The sequence below is a fragment of the Phocoena sinus genome, chromosome X, assembly GCF_008692025.1.
Source record: "Phocoena sinus isolate mPhoSin1 chromosome X, mPhoSin1.pri, whole genome shotgun sequence".
NCBI classification, from domain to species: Eukaryota; Metazoa; Chordata; class Mammalia; order Artiodactyla; family Phocoenidae; genus Phocoena; species Phocoena sinus.
This window is the reverse complement of record NC_045784.1, coordinates 101449704-101468468: the sequence shown is the minus strand read 5'-3', so window position 1 is coordinate 101468468 and position 18765 is coordinate 101449704. Positions and strand designations below refer to the sequence as shown.

The 18765-nt window shown below is 43.5% G+C and overlaps 1 protein-coding gene across 1 annotated transcript in view; it reads right to left on the bottom strand.

Annotated features, from left to right (window-relative positions):
- Positions 1–3755: 3755 nt before the first annotated feature.
- The window catches only part of SLC25A43 (solute carrier family 25 member 43), a 36634-nt gene continuing 21624 nt past the window's right edge, over positions 3756–18765 (bottom strand). The window contains exons 4-5 of the mRNA XM_032621010.1: positions 8368–8502; positions 3756–7527 (exon numbers count right to left, since the gene is read on the bottom strand). Coding sequence (XP_032476901.1) covers positions 7327–7527; positions 8368–8502 — 336 coding nt within the window. The 3' untranslated portion in view covers positions 3756–7326. The remainder of the gene's footprint in view (positions 7528–8367; positions 8503–18765) is intronic.

Sequence of the window (18765 nt, the reverse complement as noted above, 5' to 3'; positions counted from 1 at the left end):
GCAATTACCAAACACGAAACACACTCATACTATGTCATAATATTGACATTCAGTCCAGGAATCCTCCACTGTAACAGCTCCTTTACTTTGCAGTGAAAATCGATGTGTATATTTTCTGCCTCTGAGTCCTTGTGGGATTTTTTTCATTCAAACAGAAAGTCACATAAATTATAATCGTCCTCATCAGTTCACTCAGTCCCATGTAATTAATTTTTTTATCTTGATCCTTTGTTAGCACTTTTATGAATTCATCAGTTTTCCATTAGAATTCTGAAAGTGCTTATTCATTCAGTTCAGCCGTATAGTCAGTTACCAGAAACCTGTACTTGTCAGTCTTTTCCATGAATTCCTTGAAGATGAAACCCTTTTATAGGAACATTTTTGCAAAAGCATCAGAGTACACCCAGAACTGTCTGTAAATGACAAAAGCCTTAAAAATGACCACGGTTAAAGATTTGATGAAAGTTCATAATAATGCAATTGACAAGGAAATTTAGTTATTTCTGAGATATACATTTTAAAGTAATAACTAGAATTATGACTTATAACATTATACCAGAACATATAAGATTTTTAGAAATTTCATGTAATGTCGGAAACATTTATATTAACATATTTCCATACAAATAACCCAAAGAAAGTTTAGTATTAGTTGTTTTTTTGGTTTGTTTTTTTATACTGCAGGTTCTTATTAGTCGTCAATTTTATACACATCAGTGTATACATGTCAATCCCAATTGCCCAATTCAGCACACCACCATCCCTACCCCACCGCGGTTTTCCCCCCTTGGTGTCCGTACGTTTGTTCTCTACATCTGTGTCTCAAATTTTGCCCTGCAAACTGGTTCCTCTGTACCAGTTTTCTAGGTTCCACATACATGCGTTGATATACGACATTTGTTTTTCTCTTTCTGACTTACTTCACTCTGTATGACAGTCTCTAGATCCATCCACGTCTCAACAAATGACTCAATTTCGTTCCTTTTTATGGCTGAGTAATATTCCATTGTATATATGTACCACATCTTCTTTATCCATTTGTCTGTTGATGGGCATTTAGGTTGCTTCCATGACATGGCTATTGTAAATAGTGCTGCAATGAACATTGGGGTGCATGTGTCTTTTTGAATTATGATTTTCTCTGGGTAAATGACCAGTAGTGGGATTGATGGATCATATGGTAGTTCTATTTGTAGTTTTTTAAGGAACCTCCATACTGTTCCCCATAGTGCCTGTACCAATTTACATTCCCAACAACAGTGCAAGAGGGTTCCCTTTTCTCCACACCCTCTCCAGCATTTGTTTGTTTGATTTTCTGATGATGCCCATTCTAACTGGTGTGAGGTGATACCTCATTGTAGTTTTGATTTGCATTTCTCTAATAATTAGTGATGTTGAGCAGCTTTTCATGTGCTTCTTGGCCATCTGTATGTCTTCTTTGGAGAAATGTCTATTTCGGTCTTCTGTACATTTTTGGATTGGGTTGTTTGTTTCTTTAATATTGAGCTGCATGAGCTGTTCATATGTTTTGGAGATTAATCCTTTGTCCGTTGATTCGTTTGCAAATATTCGCTCCCATTCTGAGGGTTGTCTTTTCGTCTTGTTTATGGTTTTCTTTGCTGTGCAAAAGCTTTGAAGTTTCATTAGGTCCCGTTTGTTTATTTTTGTTTTTATTTCCATTACTCTAGGAGGTGGATCAAAAAAGATCTTGCTGTGATTTATGTCAAAGTGTGTTCTTCCTATGTTTTCCTCTGAGAGTTCTATAGTGTCCAGTCTTACATTTAGGTCTCGAATCCATTTTGAGTTTATTTTTGTGTATGGTGTTAGGGAATGTTCTAATTTCATACTTTTAAATGTAGCTGTCCAGTTTTCCCAGCACCACTTATTGAAGAGACTGTCTTTTCTTCATTGTATATCTTTGCCTCCTTTGTCATAGATTAGTTGACCATAGGTGTGTGGGTTTATCTCTGGGCTTTCTATCTTGCTCCATTGATCTATGTTTCTGTTTTTGTGCCAGTACCATATTGTCTTGGTTAACGTAGCTTTGTAGTATAGTCTGAAGTAAGGGAGTCTGATTCCTCCAGCTCCGTTTTTTTCCCTCAAGACTGCTTTGGCTATTCAGGGTCTTTTGTGTCTCCACACAAATTTTAAGATGATTTGTTATAGTTCCGTAAAAAATGTCATTACGGAACAGAGTTCTGTAAAAAATTTGATAGGGATTGCATTGAATCTGTAGATTGCTTTGGGTGGTATAGTCATTTTCACAATATTGATTCTTCCAATCCAAGAACATGGTATATCTCTCCATCTGTTGGTATCATCTTTAATTTCTTTCATCAGTGTCTTATAGTTTTCTGCAAATGGATCTTTTGTCTCCCTAGGTAGGTTTATTCCTAGGTATTTTATTCTTTTTGTTGCGATGGTAAATGGGAGTGTTTCCATAATTTCTCTTTCAGATTTTTCATCATTAGTGTATAGGAATGCAAGAGATCTCTGTGCATTAATTTTGTATCCTGATACTTTACCAAATTCATTGATTAGCTCTCGTAGTTTTCTGGTGGCATTTTTAGGATTTGCTATGTATAGTATCATGTCATCTGCAAACAGTGACAGTTTTACTTCTTTGTTTCCAATTTGTATTCCTTTTATTTCTTCTTCTTCTCTGATTGCCATGGCTAGGACTTCCAAAGCTATGTTGAATAATAGTGGTGAGAGTGGACATCTTTGTGTTTTTCCTGATCTTCGAGGAAATGCTTTCAGTTTTTCACCATTGAGAATGAAGTTTGCTGTGGGTTTGTCATATATGGCCTTTATTATGTTGAGGTAGGTTCCCTCTATGCCCACTTTCTGGAGAGTTTTTTATCATAAATGGGTGTTGAACTTTGTCAAAAGCTTTTTCTGCATCTATTGAGATATCATGTGGTTTTTATTCTTCAGTTTGTTAATATGGTGTGTCACATTGATTGATTTGCATATACTGAAGAATCCTTGCATCCCTGAGATAAATCCCACTTGATCGTGGTGTATGATCCTTTTAATGTGTTGTTGGATTCTATTTGCTAGTATTTTGTTGAGGATTTTTGCATCTATATTCATCAGTGATATTGGTCTGTAATTTTCTTTTTTTGTAGTATCTTTGTCTGGTTTTAGTATCAGGGTGATGGTGGCTTCATAGAATGAGTTTGGGAGTGTTCCTTCCTCTGCAATTTTTTGGAAGAGTTTGAGAAGGATGGGTGTTAGCTCTTCTCTAAATGTTTGAGAGAATTCACCTGTGAAGCCATCTGGTCCTGGACTTTTGTTTGTTGGAAGATTTTTTTTTTTTTTTTGTGGTATGCGGGCCTCTCACTGTTGTGGCCTCTCCCGTTGTAGAGCACACGTTCCAGACGTGCAGGCTCAGCAGCCATGGCTCACGGGCCTAGCCGCTCCGTGGCATGTGGGATCTTCCCAGACCAGGGCACGAACATCTGTCCCCTGCATCGGCAGGTGGACTCTCAACCACTGCACCACCAGGGAAGCCCGTGTTGGAAGATATTTAATCACAGTTTCAATTTCATTACTTGTGATTGGTCTGTTCATATTTTCTGTTTCTTCCTAGTACAGTCTTGGAAGGTTATACCTTTCTAAGAATTTGTCCATTTCTTCCAGGTTGTCCATTTTTTTGGCATAGAGTTGCTTGTAGTAGCCTCTTAGGATGCTTTGTATTTCTGCGGTGTCTGTTGTAACTTCTCCTTTTTCATTTCTAATTTTATTGATTTGAGTCCCTCTCCCTCTGTTTCTTGATGAGTCTGGCTAATGGTTTATCAATTTTGTTTATCTTCTCAAAGAACCAGCTTTTAGTTTTATTGATCTTTGCTATTGTTTTCTTTGTTTCTATTTCATTTATTTCTGCTCTGATTTTTATGACTTCTTTCCTTCTGCTAACTTTGGGTTTTGTTTGTTCTTCTTTCTCTAGTTCCTTTAGGTGTAAGGTTAGATTGTTTACTTGAGATTTTTCTTGTTTCTTGACGTAGGCTTGTATAGCTATAAACCTCCCTCTTAGAACTGCTTTTGCTGCATTCCATAGGTTTTGGATCGTCGTGTTTTCATTGTCATTTGTCTCTAGGTAGTTTTTGATTTCCTCTTTGATTTCTTCATTGATCTCTTGGTTATTTAGTAACGTATTGTTTAGCCTCCATGTGTTTGTTTTTTACGTTTTTTTCCCTGTAATTGATTTCTAATCTCATAGCGTTGTGGTCAGAAAAGATGCTTGATATGATTTCAATTTTATGAAATTTACTGAGGCTTGATTTGTGACCCAAGATGTGATCTATCCTGGAGAACGTTCCGTGTGCACTTGAGAAGTGTAATCTGCTGTTTTTGGATGGAATGTCCTATAAATATCAATTAAATCTATCTGGTCTATTTTGTCATTTAAAGCTTGTGTTTCCTTATTAATTTTCTGTTTGGATGATCTGTCCATTGGTGTAAGTGAGGTGTTAAAGTCCCCCACTATTATTGTGTTACTGTTGATTTCCTCTTTTATAGCTGTTAGCAGTTGCCTTATATATTGAGGTGCTCCTATGTTGGGTGCATATATATATTTATAATTGTTATATCTTCTTCTTGGATTGACCCCTTGATCATTATGTAGTGTCCTTCCTTGTCTATTGTAACATTCTTTATTTTAAAGTCTATTTTATCTGATATGAGTATAGCTACTCCAGCTTTCTTTTGATTTCCATTTGCATGGAATATCTTTTTCCATCCCTTCACTCTCAGTCTGTATGTGTCCCTAGGTCTGAAGTGGGTCTCTTGTAGACAGTATATAGATGGGTCTTGTTTTTATATCCATTCAGCAAGCCTGTGTCTTTTGGTTGGAGCATTTAATCCATTCATGTTTAAGGTAATTATCGATATGTATATTCCTATGACCATTTTCTTAATTGTTTTGGGTTTGTTTCTGTAGGTCCTTTTCTTCTCTTGTTTTTCCCACTTATAGAAATTCCTTTAGCATTTGTTATAGAGCTGGTTTGGTGGTGCTGAATTTTCTTAGCGTTTGCTTGTCTGTAAAGCTTTTGATTTCTCCATCAAATCTGAATGAGATCCTTGCCAGGTAGAGTAATCTTGGTTGTAGGTTATTCCCTTTCATCACTTTAAGTATATCATGCCACTCCCTTCTGGATTGTAGAGTTTCTGCTGAGAAATCAGCTGTTAACCTTATGGGAGTTCCCTTGTATATTATTTGTCATTTTTCCCTTGCTGCTTTCAATAACTTTTCTTTGTCTTTAATTTTTGCCAATTTGATTACTATGTGTCTCAGCATGTTTCTCCTTGGGTTTATCCTGTATGGGACTCTCTGCACTTCCTGCACTTGGGTGGCTATTTCCTTTCCCATGTTAGGGAAGTTTTCGACTATAATCTCTTCAAATATTATCTCTGGTCCTTTCTCTCTCTCTTCTCCTTCTGGGACCCCTATAACGCGAATGTTGTTGTGTTTAATTTTGTCCCAGAGGTCTCTTAGGCTGTCTTCATTTCTTTTCATTCTTTTTTCTTTATTCTGTTCCGCAGCAGTGAATTCCATCATTCTGTCTTCCAGGTCACTTATCCGTTCTTCTGCCTCAGTTATTCTGCTATTGATTCCTTCTAGTGTATTTTTCATTTCAGTTATTGTATTGTTCATCTCTGTTTGTTCTTTAATTCTTCTAGGTCTTTGTTAAACATTTCTTGCATCTTCTCGATCTTTGCCTCCATTCTTTTTCTGAGGTCCTGGATCATCTTCACTATCATTATTCTGAATTCTTTTTCTGGAAGGTTGCCTATCTTCACTTCATTTCGTTGTTTTTCTGGGGTTTTATCTTGTTCCTTCATCTGGTATATAGCCCTATGCCTTTTCATCTTGTCTGTCTTTCTGTGAATGTGATTTTTGTTCCACAGGCTGCAGGATTGTAGTTCTTCTTGCTTCTGCTGTCTGCCCTCTGGTGGATGAGGCTATCTAAGTGGCCTGATCGGAGGGACTGGTGGTGGGTAGAGCTGACTGTTGCTCTGGTGGGCAGAGCTCAGTAAAACTTTAATCCACTTGACTGTTGATGGGTGGGGCTGGGTTCCCTCCCTGTTGGTTGTTTGGCCTGAGGCAAGCCAACACTGGAGCCTATCTGGGCTCTGATGGGGCTAATGACAGACTCTGGGATGGCTCACACCAAGGAGTATTTCCCAGAACTTCTGCTGCCAGTGTCCTTGTCCCCATCGTGAAACAGAGCCATGCCCCAGCCCTGCAGGAGACCCTCCAACACTAGCAGGTAGGTCTGGTTCAGTCTCCCCTGGGGTCACTGCTCCTTCCCCTGGGTCCCAATTCACACACTATTTTGTGTGTACTCTCCAAGAGTGGAGTCTCTGTTTCCCCCAGTCCTGTCGAAGTCCTGTAATCAATTCCCACTAGGCTTCAAAGTCTGATTCTCTAGGAATTCCTCCTCCCGTTGCCGGACCCTCAGGTTGGGAAGCCTGATGTGGGGCTCAGAACCTCCACTCCAGTGGGTGGACTTCTGTGGTATAATTGTTCTCCAGTCTGTGAGGCACCCACCCAGCAGTTATGGGGTTTGATTTTACTGTGATTGTGCCCCTCCTACTGTCTCATTGTGGCTTCTCTTTTGTCCTTGGATGTGGGGTATCTTTTTTGGTGAGTTCCAGGGTCTTTCTGTCGATGATCGTCCAGCAGCTTGTTGTGATTCTGGTGTTCTCGCAAGAGGGAGTGAGAACACGTCCTTCTACTCTGCCATCTTGTTTTCCTCCTCGACAGTGGTAACTTTTAAATGTTAAATGTTTTCATTTAGTTTCTGAGAAGGCATAATTTACACCATGGTGTGTGCACTCAGAAGTCAGCAAAGATTATGAGTTCCAGGACTGTATCAGGAAGCCTGGAGTGAATCTGGGTGAAACTAGGCTGCTGTGGGTTGGTGTAAGCTGTGAGCCTGTGGCGGAGCTCCCGGCGTGGTATCTGCCCAGCCGCTTCAACTACATGTTGCTCTGAGGAGTCATGGCAATGCCCTTTTTTGGTGTTGTGTAAATTGCCTACTTACATTCAGAGTGTGAATTGCACATTTCACTACTGCTAGGTTCTGTTGTAAAACCTGGTGGGATGCCATCCTGCGACGGTCATGTTGGGAAACCCTCGGTGGCGTAGATGTTTACAGGGCCATCAGTTTGGAGCTCAGGTATGGCCGAATCTTCTCATTTCCAAGAGCAGCAGACAGGAGCACCCTCTTGTCACTCCACGTGTGCACAATTCTGAGGCTACATTTCTCTCTGATTGCAACACACCTTCAGTCAGTGCACTTCTAGCTCCATTCCGTTTTAAAGAGTTGGTTTTCTAGACTTTAGTTGTCCAGTTTTGAAAAACTTCTTCAATTCCCGTAATTCCTGGGGCTTCAAACTCTGATCCACCCCTGGGGTCAATTTATAGCTCAGAGGAGACACGATGTAACCGTTTTGGTAAAGACAGATTCTCTTGCAGAACTCAAAGGTGCCAAACATAACTCCAAAATATGGAACTATCTGTTTAAAAAGAAAATGAAAATCATGTTAAAATCTTAAAAGAAAACATCAATGCGTCTGCAATCGACTTGGATCAGGGTAAACTAAGATAAAGGCTGTAGACAATACAACATGGTCATTCTTTTCTGGAATCAGGGAAGATGGCAAAATGCAAGCTGGCCCAGTGAGGGTTGGGGAGAGGAATGGCAGAACCATTGAAGGGCACGCCCTGGGGAAGCCTGGGTCTGGGTTGATATGCATGTAGGCAGTCTGACACTGCCTGTCAACATATGCTTGTCCTTTTTTTTGGCTGTGCCTCGCGGCTTGCAGGATCTTAGTTCCCCAACCAAGGATCAAACTTGGGCCCAGCAGTGAAAGCACTGAGTCCTAACCACTGGACAGCTAGGGAATTCCCAACATGTGCTTGTCTTGATTGGAATCAGGAATCACTTTGCATCAAGGTTAGTCCAAGGTTAGTCCACAGTTCTTAACTTTTTTTTTTTTTTTTGGTTATGGAGTTCTTTGGGAAAATAATGCAAGTTATGGATCCTCTCTGCAGAGGGATGCACAGATGCCCATATAGACACATTTTTGCATACAATTTTAGGATAGGGGGTTAAGTTCCCTTTGGAGTCCATGAACCTACATGTTGGGAACCTTTACACTAAATGCTCAGCTCCTCTGGGATGGTGTGTCAGATGCCCCAACACTGCACAGGGTCCCCACTCTCCAGGGCTGACAACCAGCCTGCATTGTGCTAGAGGAGTTGTTTCCAGGCAAACTGTAGGGGGAGCATCAAAGGCACAGAACAGGGTAGAAGTGAAAGAGGCAGACAAGCAGTAGACTGACCACTCCTCTCACCTTCAGTAAGTTGGCTGCCAATCCATTCCAGAGCCCCAGGACCCCTTGGGCTTTCACTATCTGCCGGAAGCAGTCCACTGCTCCTGAGAAATGGACATCTACTCCTCCACAGTGGGGAAGGTAGGAGCTCTGAGCCTGGCAGGAAACAGAAGATGGGATGAGGTGATTTAGCCACTGGGAAATAATGGTTCTAGTCAAGTAGTCAAGGTCTCAAGTCTGGGCTCTGGATGCAATGTCCTAGCCAAGATGATGATAAAGAATGGCTGCCACGAGGCTCTACCTGTTGCGTGGGCTTAGAATGAATATTAACATGCAGTAAAGCCATGACACCCCATTCACATATTTGTGGCTATTTTTTCTTGGAAGGAAGCAGCCATTTGGGATGGACTCAACTTCACACTTAACATTGCCTCCCAAACTATGCCCGTTGGATGCAGTAGACACCTCTCAAGCCCTTCATCTTTTCTTAAGTGACTTCTGTTTCCTTGTCTTAACCGATTCCTCCTCTGTGAAGTTCTCAAGTGGGCACTGCTCATCTCCCCACATCACAGATGTCCCAGGCTGGGGAGCAGAGGGCAGGGCATTCTTCCAGCTCCCTCTTTCTGTTCCCAGACCCTGACTCTGCTGCTCTCATGCCAAAAGCTCTCAGCTGGGGCTCGTGCCACTGAACCACAATCCTGGTCCCTGCCCTCAGCTACTGGCCTCCTGGCCACTCTTTCACATTCACTGAGGCCTGTGACACCTGGTAGCTCACCATCTTCCAGACTCACCACCGTCGTAGGGAACTTCGGCATCTGTAGTCACAAGCCTTCCCATACCTAGTTTCTGGACCTTCAGTGATCCTCAGCTTTACACCCCTTTGGCCACCCCATGGATTTCATCATCACCCCCAGTACCATCCTGACTGACCACCAAAATGCCCCATCTTTGAAAGTAACTTTTTTGTCCTTTATAAAAACAATTTTACGATCAGATGAAATAACTTTTCACTATACCATCTATATGCAAATGGACTCTATTTGTTCACTGTGAGGGGGACAGCCCCTCATAGCTGGCTTTCAGAAATGGTGACAAGTTTACCTCAAGCTACGCACCTACTTTGGTTAGTTTCTGAAATGTCTAGCTGAGGCTAGTATAGCATTTTATTGCAATGGAATCAAGCCCTTCCATGTGGGAGAGGCAGTAGAGTATAAGAGTTGGAAAAGCATAAACTCTGGAGTCGGACAGGCTGGGTTCTAGCCCATGGCTGCCCCACTTACTTACTGGCCATGTGACCCTGGGCAACTCACCTAACCTTTTTGAGACTCAGTTTCGTTATTTGGAAAATAAGAATAGTATCTGCTGTGAGAATGAATGAGATGTGCCTGCAAAGCACTCAGCGGTGTCAGGCACATGGAAAGGATCAATAAATATGAGCTAGTGCTGCTATTACTATTATGTAGAAATTATTCTAAATATCAATCAAATCCCTTACCTGACCTATTAGTCCTCTGTCTCCACTTCTGAACTGCTCGGACCAGTGTCCTCATCCATCCAGCTGCCCCGCTCCCTGATGCCTCTTTTTTTTTTTTTTGAGGTATGTGGGCCTCTCACTGCTGTGGCCTCTCCCGTTGCGGAGCACAGGCTCCGGACACGCAGGCTCAACGGCCATGGCTCATGGGCCCAGCTGCTCCACGGCATGTGGGATCCTCCCGGCATGTGGGATCCTCCCGGCATGTGGGATCCTCCCGGACCGGGGCACGAACCCGCGTCCCCTGCATCAGCAGGCGGACTCTCAACCACTGCGCCACCAGGGAAGCCCCTCCCTGATGCCTCTTAACCACCATCGTTCAGATCACTAACCCCTCTAGTCACACGCCCTCTCCCTTGTCTCCCAGGCCACCACTTCCCTGCTGGCTTCACGGTCCTCTTTTTTTGTCCTCCCAGCTCTTCTTTTTTTGTTCCTAGTCTCAAAATCCTTTGCCTTTCAGCTGATCTCCATGCCCCCCTCCCCACCAACCCCTTCTCTGCTCCAAGCCGCTGAACATGAATCCACAAAGGGGCAGGTCGGTGCCACCAAAGCTTTGAGGTCTCTAACCTCTGCTGGATCCTCATACTGCAGAGCGAGCCCTGGAAGCATCCTTTCCCATTCCTCACAGTGGCTCTTCCCAACCTTACCACATCCCTCAACGCCCCGCACGCCACACCGTGTCCTCCGCCCTAGACAGGCGACCCTGCCTCCCAGTTCATAGGGAAAATAGATCATCTTTTCTTCCCACTGGTGCCCTGGATCTCACACCTTTGAACTCCTCTTGGGCACCTTTCCCAAGAGACCTGATTTTCCCCCCTAGCAGAGGAATAAACTCAAGTCCCTCCCAAATTAAAAATGACCCCTTCCTCCAATCTTTGTCCTATAGACACTGCCCAATCTCATTCCCAGAGTAACATACAGTAAAGTTACCTTGTTTCGGTGTAGAGTTAGTTATATGAGTTTTAACACATGTATAGATCTGTGTGCCCACCCTCACAATCAGGATACAGAACTGCTCCATCAGCCCCCAGAATGCTCCTGTGTTGCCCCTTTATGATCAAGGTCACCCCCAGCCCCGGGCAGCCGCTGATCTGTTCTGTCCCTATAGTTTTGCCCTCTGAGAATGTCACATAAATGGAAACATACAGCATGTAACTTTTTTGAGACGGGCTTCTTTCACTCAGCGCGATGCCTTTGAGAGTCACCATGCTGTGTTCATCACTAGTTTCTTCTTTATTGTTGAGTCGTATTGCATCGTGTGGATGTTTGGTTATCCATTCACCTGCTGAGGCACAGCCCTTCCCACCTCGCCACTCACTGCTCTACCCACTCACTGTGGCGTCTGTCTCCATGACTTCACTGAACTGATTCTGACCAGACCTATATCTTTTCCCTGCCTTTTAATAGTTGGTGTAATTATTTGCTTTCTTTACTGGTCTGCTCCTACCCCCAACTAGAAGTTCAGCTCTGTAGGAAAAGGGATTTCTGTCCTCCATCAGGGCGAAGGGTGAACTTTGGGGTTTGGCCTTCCCTTTGAGGTACAGTAACAACCAAGCACAGACCAGAGTATGAGAAACAGGATATGAAATGAACAAGCTGAGTCTCCAGCCTGGAGTTACAGGAACCAAAATGGTCAGGGGACTTTGGCGAATGTCTTATTTTAAAGCATTTAACGCAGCACTGTTCCGACTCGGCCTCCTTCCCTTCTTGCCCCATTGAGAAAGAACTGCTGTCAAACAGATATTAAGCCTCCTTTCCCTTAGAAAGAATCAGCCTAATCACAAGATTTGAAGTTCCTCCTGCTACTGTAAGACTGAAATATTGAAAAACGGAGATTGTGTTCATGTAGGAAATTAACTGTCTTATTCTGCTATGAGATAATATTATTGATTTATTTTCTGCCGGTTTCCAGTAAAACTGCAAAAAGCCCCCAGTCATGAGTCAAGGTAATAATTTTGCAACCTGAGACCCCCTACCACAACTAAAACAGAAGACACTAACCAAGTGTCTAACTCCTGTATAACTCATATACGTGAGTTATATGACAGGTCAGTTATAATCAATTTGTGATGAATCGGGGGCCATCTGTAGTCAATCTTAGGACCCTAACAATCTTCCAAATGTCTTTCCTTCACTCCACCTTCACCGCCAAGCCACCATCAGTGCTCACACGGACCACCGCAGCAGCTTCCTTAGTAGTCTCCTTGGGACATAAAAAGTTTGAAACTCCTTGCCCTCCCTCCCTATAGAGCAGCTAGAGTGATTTAAAAAAAATCAACGCATTTTACTCACCTGCTTAAAATATTTTAATGGCTTTATTAAAGCCACTTAGGATAAAATATAAATTTCTTACTGTTGTCTGTAAGCTGCAGTGGTAATACAGTGGTAAATATTTAACAGCTGGTTCTGTGGGCGGGGGAAGCCCTGAGTTGTAGCATTTGCTGACCTCAACGGTGTAAATACTCCCACCCTGGCAGATTGCAGGCTACCAACTGTGAGGTCAACCAGCTCCCAAATTTGCTGCAATTTACTAATCAGCTCTCCTGAGCCAGTAGGAGATGGCTGTAGCACATGACTCAAAGGCTCAGGCCCTGAGTGACCTGCCCCCGTACATATTTTCAGTTTCATTTTGTGTCACTCTCTGCTCACATACTACACTTCAACTGCACTGGCCTTCTTTCTGTTCTCCTCTGCCCACCTCTCTCCTCTGAGCCACAGGATCGTGTAACCAACTATCTACTTGACATCTCCACTCGAAAGTCTAACAAACACCTCAAACTTTATATGTCCTGCTCAGAACTCCACCCCAACGCTGACTGTCTCTAGTTGTCCTCATGTCAGGACATGGCACCGCCATTGACCTATTTGATCAGGCCCCAAACTGGAGTCACCCTTAAGTTCTCTTCATCTCTCACCTTCTGCTATCTCATCTCTCACCAGCTAGTTCCAGTGCTCCAAATGTATCCCAAATCTGTCCACTTTTCTTTCTTCCCACTATCATCGCCCTCGTCCAAGCGACATCATCTTTCACCTTCACCACAACCGCTGCTAGCTCGTCTACCTGCCCTTATTCCCCACAGAGCGGCCAGGGTGATCTGATCTGGTTACTCCTTGACTTCAACTCTTCAGGGTGCCCCTGTTGCCCTCAGAATGAAGTCCAGACTCTTTCATCTGGCTTACCAGGCCCTCCATGACCTGGTCTCTGCCTGCTTCTCAGTCTGATCTCCTGTTCCTTCCTGTGTTACATTCTATGCTTCAGACACTTTTCAGCTCCACTGCCAGTACCTCTCATCTCTCTTGAGTGACGACCAGACTTTGCTTAACCATCCCTTCGTTTCCAGTCTCTGCCCTCTCCGATCCATCCTGCACACAGCAGCCAGGTACCACTCAAAACTCATCAGATGCTGTCATTGCTTTGCTTTGAAACCTTCACCAACCCCCAATTTTCCAAAGAAAGACTTCCAGAAGGAGTGTTTTCCAAAGAAAACAGAATTCGAAACTCTCTACAGTTTGGCCCCCACCTGTCTTCCCAGTATCATTTCCCACTATCACCCCGTGATGGTTAGTTTCATGTGTCAACTTGGCTAGGCCGCCGTCAGTACCCAGCTATTTGGTTAAATACCAGTCTGGATGTTACTGTAAAGGTATTTTGTAGATGAGATTAACATTTAAATCACTAGACTTTGTTGATTTGATAAATTAGGAGCTTGGGATTAACATATACATACTACTGTATATAAAATAGATAACCAACAAGGAGCTATACTCAATATTTTGTAATAACCTATAAGGAAAAAGAATCTGAAAAAGAAGATATATAAAACAGAATCACTTTGTTGTACACCTGAAACTAACACAACATTGCAAATCAGCTATATTTCAATTAAAAAAAAAAAGAATCACTAGACTTTGAGTAAAGCAAATTACCCTTCATAATGTGGGTGGGCCTCATCCAGTTAGTTGAAGGCCTTAAGAGGCAAAAAGACTGAGGTGCCCGGAGAAAGAGGGAATTCTGCCTGCAGTCTGCCTTTGGACTTGAACTGCAACATCTCCAGTCTGCTGGCCTACCATGCGGATTTCAGACGTGAGCCAAGTAACTAAAATCCATCTCTCTCTCTCTCTCTCTCTCTCTCTCTCTCTTTCTCTCTCTCCATATATACATCCTATGGGTTCTGTTTCTCTGGAGAACCTTGACTAATACCTACCCCCACCCCAGGAACCCTACATCCAGTCACACCCATTACCTCCTGAACATTACGTATACTTTTTCTGATGGGCAAAATTCTCCTCACCCAGGTCCACGTCAGATGCCACCTTATCTTGAAACTTCTTGATGCTGTGATTGGAACTGCTTGTTTCCTTGCTCCCTCTTCCTTTGTCTCCTTCCCTCCTTTTCTTGAAATTTACCTCTCTCTGTGTTTTTTTTGTTTTTTTGTTTGTTTTTTGGCTGCGCCATGTGGCATGCAGGATCTCAGTTCCCCGTCCAGGGATCAAACCCATGCCCCCTGCAGTGGAAGTGCAGAGTCCTAACCACTGGACCGCCAGGGAAGTCCCTGTTTTTTTTTTTAAAACACTTTTTATTGTGGAAAATATCAAACATATACAAAAGTGGAGAGGCTAGTAAAATGAATGGAAAGTTCCACCACCCAGCTTCAACAATTAGCAGTGTATTGACAATCTTTTTTCATCTCTATCCCTTGCAAGACATAATTTTAATTTATCTGTTTAATTTAAATTTAGTTATGTTCCTCGAAAATACAATGGCTTCTTCTCTAAAATATAAAATAAAGTATATTACATATATAGAAATATATAATACCATTACCACACCTATATTTCCTTAATATCATCATGTATCTAATCAGTGTTCACATTTCCTTGATTGCCTTATAATTAGTTTATAGCTTCTTTGTTTGAATCGAGGTTCTTTTCCTGTTTTGTGCTCCCTTAGTTATTGGTTAGACCTCTGCTGTGGTCCAGGCTACCTGGTATGAGTTATCTGGGTGCAATTTCTGGGCTGGCAGCCAGCAAGCTCATGGGAGCAGGCACTAGGCCTTCCTCACTGTCCTAGCTCTTTGGGGTCTAATACCCTTCATCGCACATACTGGGCACTCATTAAATGTCAAACAAAATCCCCCTTAATATCAGTGTCACTAGTAGTTTTTCCCAAATACAACTGTTTACCCGTGACCAGGCTCAAGTAAGCCACGTGGATGGCCATGAAGTAAAATAATGGCCAATATTTACAGAGTGTTAGGTGCCAGGCGTTACACTGAGCATTTGACATGTACCAGCTCGTTTAATCCTCACAGAAGCCCCATGCAATAGGGAGTATTATCTTATTAGCCCAAGTTTATAGATGGCAAAATGGAGCCCGAGAAAGGATAAATCTCCCAAATCACAGACTGTATGAAAAAAAGCATCAACCTGAATTTGGGTCTGTTCGACTCAGATTCAAGCTCTACCCCACTAAGCTACACTGTTTCCTGATGCCCAGGACTGAGATGACTACCTCAGCCCTCGACAGACTCGTTTCCACACATCGTCCTTGGATGTGAGTGCCACAGCAAGCACACCAAATGAATTCTTTATGCTAAGACTGGAGCTCATGGTGTGGTATGAATAAATGCCTCTACAAGTGTCATACTAAACAGATACCCAGATCACAAAGGCAAACCATATTGCTGGTTGCCCCTTGGACTAAATGTTTGTGCACCCCCAAAGTTCATATGTTGAAGCCCTAACCCCCACTGTGATGGTATTTGGAGGTGAGGGCCTCTGGGAGGTGATTAGGTCATGAGGGTGGAGCTGTCATGAGTGGGATTTGTGCCCTTATAAGGAGACACACAAGAGAGATAATGTCTCTCACTCCACCATGGGGGAAACACAGCAAAAAAAGTGGCCATTTGCAAACTGGAAGTGGGTTCTCACCAGACACCAGATCTGCTGGCACCTTGATCCTGGACTTCCCAGCCTCCAGAACTGTGAGAAATAAGTGCTTGTTGTTTAAGCCAGCAAGTCTATGGATTTCTGTTACAGCAGCTCCAACTAAAATACCCCCAAAGAAAGAAGGAATGGTAAGGCTACACGGCAGTGCTTTTCAACCTTTAGCTGCATGTTAGACGAAACAGGGAAGCTTTTCAAAACCATCAGTGATTGGGATCCACCCACAGAGATTGAGATTTAACTGACCTAGGGTGAGGTCTGGACGTCAGCATTTTTGGCAAGCTCCTCACATGAGTCTGATATGCGGACAGGTTGAGGATCACTGGTGTAGGCCCTCCATAGCACAAGGCAGCTCAGGCTGAGACCTGAGCCCATCAATCTGCTGCAGACAGTGAGAACGCCTGGGGAAAGCACACGGGTCCTGAGGCCAGACTGCTTAGATGGAGACCTCACTTTGCCACTTACTAGCTCTGGGACTTTGAGCAAATGCCTCGACCTTCCTGAACCTCAATTTCCTCATCTGTAAAATGGGACAATAATAATAACACCTGCCTTATAGGACTGTTGTCAAGATTAAATGAAACATATGTAAGGTGCTTAGAACAGCATTTGACATATAGTAACCACCATTATCATTATTATTTAGTATTTAAACTTGGAGAAGAGGGAATTCCCTGGTGGTCCAGTGGTTAGGACTCTGCGCTTTCCCTGCCGAGAGTGCAGGTTTGATCCCTGGTCAGGGAACTAAGATCTCATAAGCTGCTCAGCATGGCCAAAAAAAAAAAAAAAAAAAAAATCCCCAACCCCCCCAAAAAATTAAAAACCAAAACTTGGAGAAAAGTATACTGAAGACTAAACCAACCCAGTAGACTAGAACGCTAGACTGCCATTTGCCCGAACCGTATCTTCCTAGCAAAGACACACAAAACACGTCAGGTTACTAGCTACAAGGCTCTGAAGTTAAATCCTCCCTCCACACAAACCCAGGCAACTATCCCATGGCGTCTAGTTCAGATCCGCAGCTGCCAGTATGGGCATGCAGCATTCTGCAGCAGACATCATCTGAGAAAGCCGGGTCCTAGTCCTGGCTCTGCCACTATCTGCATAACCTTGACCAAGTCCTTTAGTTCATTGAACCTTAGTTTCCTCACACGTCAGTTAAGGAGACTGGAACTAAATGAACTTGAAGGCCCTTTCTTGCTCCTCTAATCCATGCTGTTGGTCCCACTCAAGGCTCCTTCCTGCCCCCAGGACTTCAAATCTGCCGTTCCCTCTGCCTAGCTAAGTCTCTCTTACTAACCAGACTAAACAGCACTTCTTCAGAGAAGTCTTCCCAGATCTCCAGCCTAAGTCAGGAGCCTAGTAAACACTTTTGGTCACCCTGTACTTCTCTTTCCTGGCACGTGACACAGTTTGTAATGATTTAGTGTATAATTATTTCTTTCATGTCTCCCCCACCTCACAGACTATAAATACCATGAGGGCAGTGACCGTGTCTATCTATCTTGTATGTGGTTTTAGCCCCCAAATCCACCAATATGCCAGGCATCCAGTATGTGCTTAATACATACTGAAGAAAAGGAGGAACGAACTTGCAGTTGATGGAAATGAAAGGTAAATGCTTCAAAGCAATGTGCTTGATTGTTTCTGTGATAAACTCCATAGAGTCCTTCCAACAGAGGCAACATTTTAGGTTGTTCATTCTTTCCATGAGTTCTGAAATAATTAAACAATATTTATGAAGATGTAAAACTCATATACCCTTGACCAAAGCAATCCTGTTTCTAGGAATCTATCCTACAGATATATTTGCCCCTGTGGGAAATGATGTAGCTTCATCCTTGGTAACAAATGCACCCCTCTGGTGGGGGCTGTGGGTAATGGGGGAGGCCGCGCACGTGTGGGGAAGGGGTAGGTGGGAAATCTCTGCACCTTCCTCTCAATTTTGCTTTGAACCTAAAACTGCTCCAAAAAACCCCCAAAGTCTTAATTTTTTTTTAAAAAAAGCATTTAAAAGGAGAGACCAAAGAAAGACAACAAAAACAAACAAAAAAAAAAGAGAGTCTGCTAGTTGGAGCAAACAGGAGCTCAGAACCTTTCACTTGTTATTTGGAAACAACTTTTACCTTCTGTAGCCATATGGGACGCAACCTGAAGACCAAGTGGTCCACTTCCCAAGCCATCTGAGGACACACATGCGTGGAAGGCAGTTGTGGTAGGAGGCTTTTGTCCTTTGGCAAATCCCCAATAGTCAAACAAGCCAAAAAAAAAAAAAAGCCAATGCTATTGAAGTAAAAGGACCTTTATGTCCTGTGAGCCACATGGCCCAAGTTTCTCTTGGCAGAGCTAGGTCCCCAAGAGTTATCCTCATACAGCCGAGAAGCACCCTGGCTCTGTGGTGGGGACGTCCACAGAAACGGGTGCAGGCAGCTGCCCCCGGCTTGGCAAGCCTACAAGTCACCCCCCATCCTGGCCGAGGTGCCCGAGGACCTGCTCGGAAAGCCCGCAATGACATGGGGGAAGCGAGTAAATGGACAGCAGGTTAGTATTTTGCTTGGGAAGAGAAGAGAAACAGTTCCCATGTGCCGATCGGGGGCGGGGGTGGGGAAATCAAAAGTGCAGCTGGGGCAGAAAGCAATTGAGATGCATGCAAGCGAGGGCAGCAGAGGGAGGCCGTGGGAGCACATGCTGAGCAGCGGCGGCCGAAGAGCCAACTTTCAGTGTCACCTTTTTAAATTTAATTTTTAATTTTTTTAATTTTTATTTTTTGGCTGCACCCCACGGCTTGGCGGATCTTAGTTCCCCGACCAGGGATTGAACCCAGGCCCTCGGCAGTGAAAGCGTGGAGTCCTAACCACTGTACCGCCAGGGAATTCCCTAGTGTCACCTTGATTGGGAGTGAGACTGGGTAGGAAGGGTGCAGGAGATTTGGCAGATGCCAG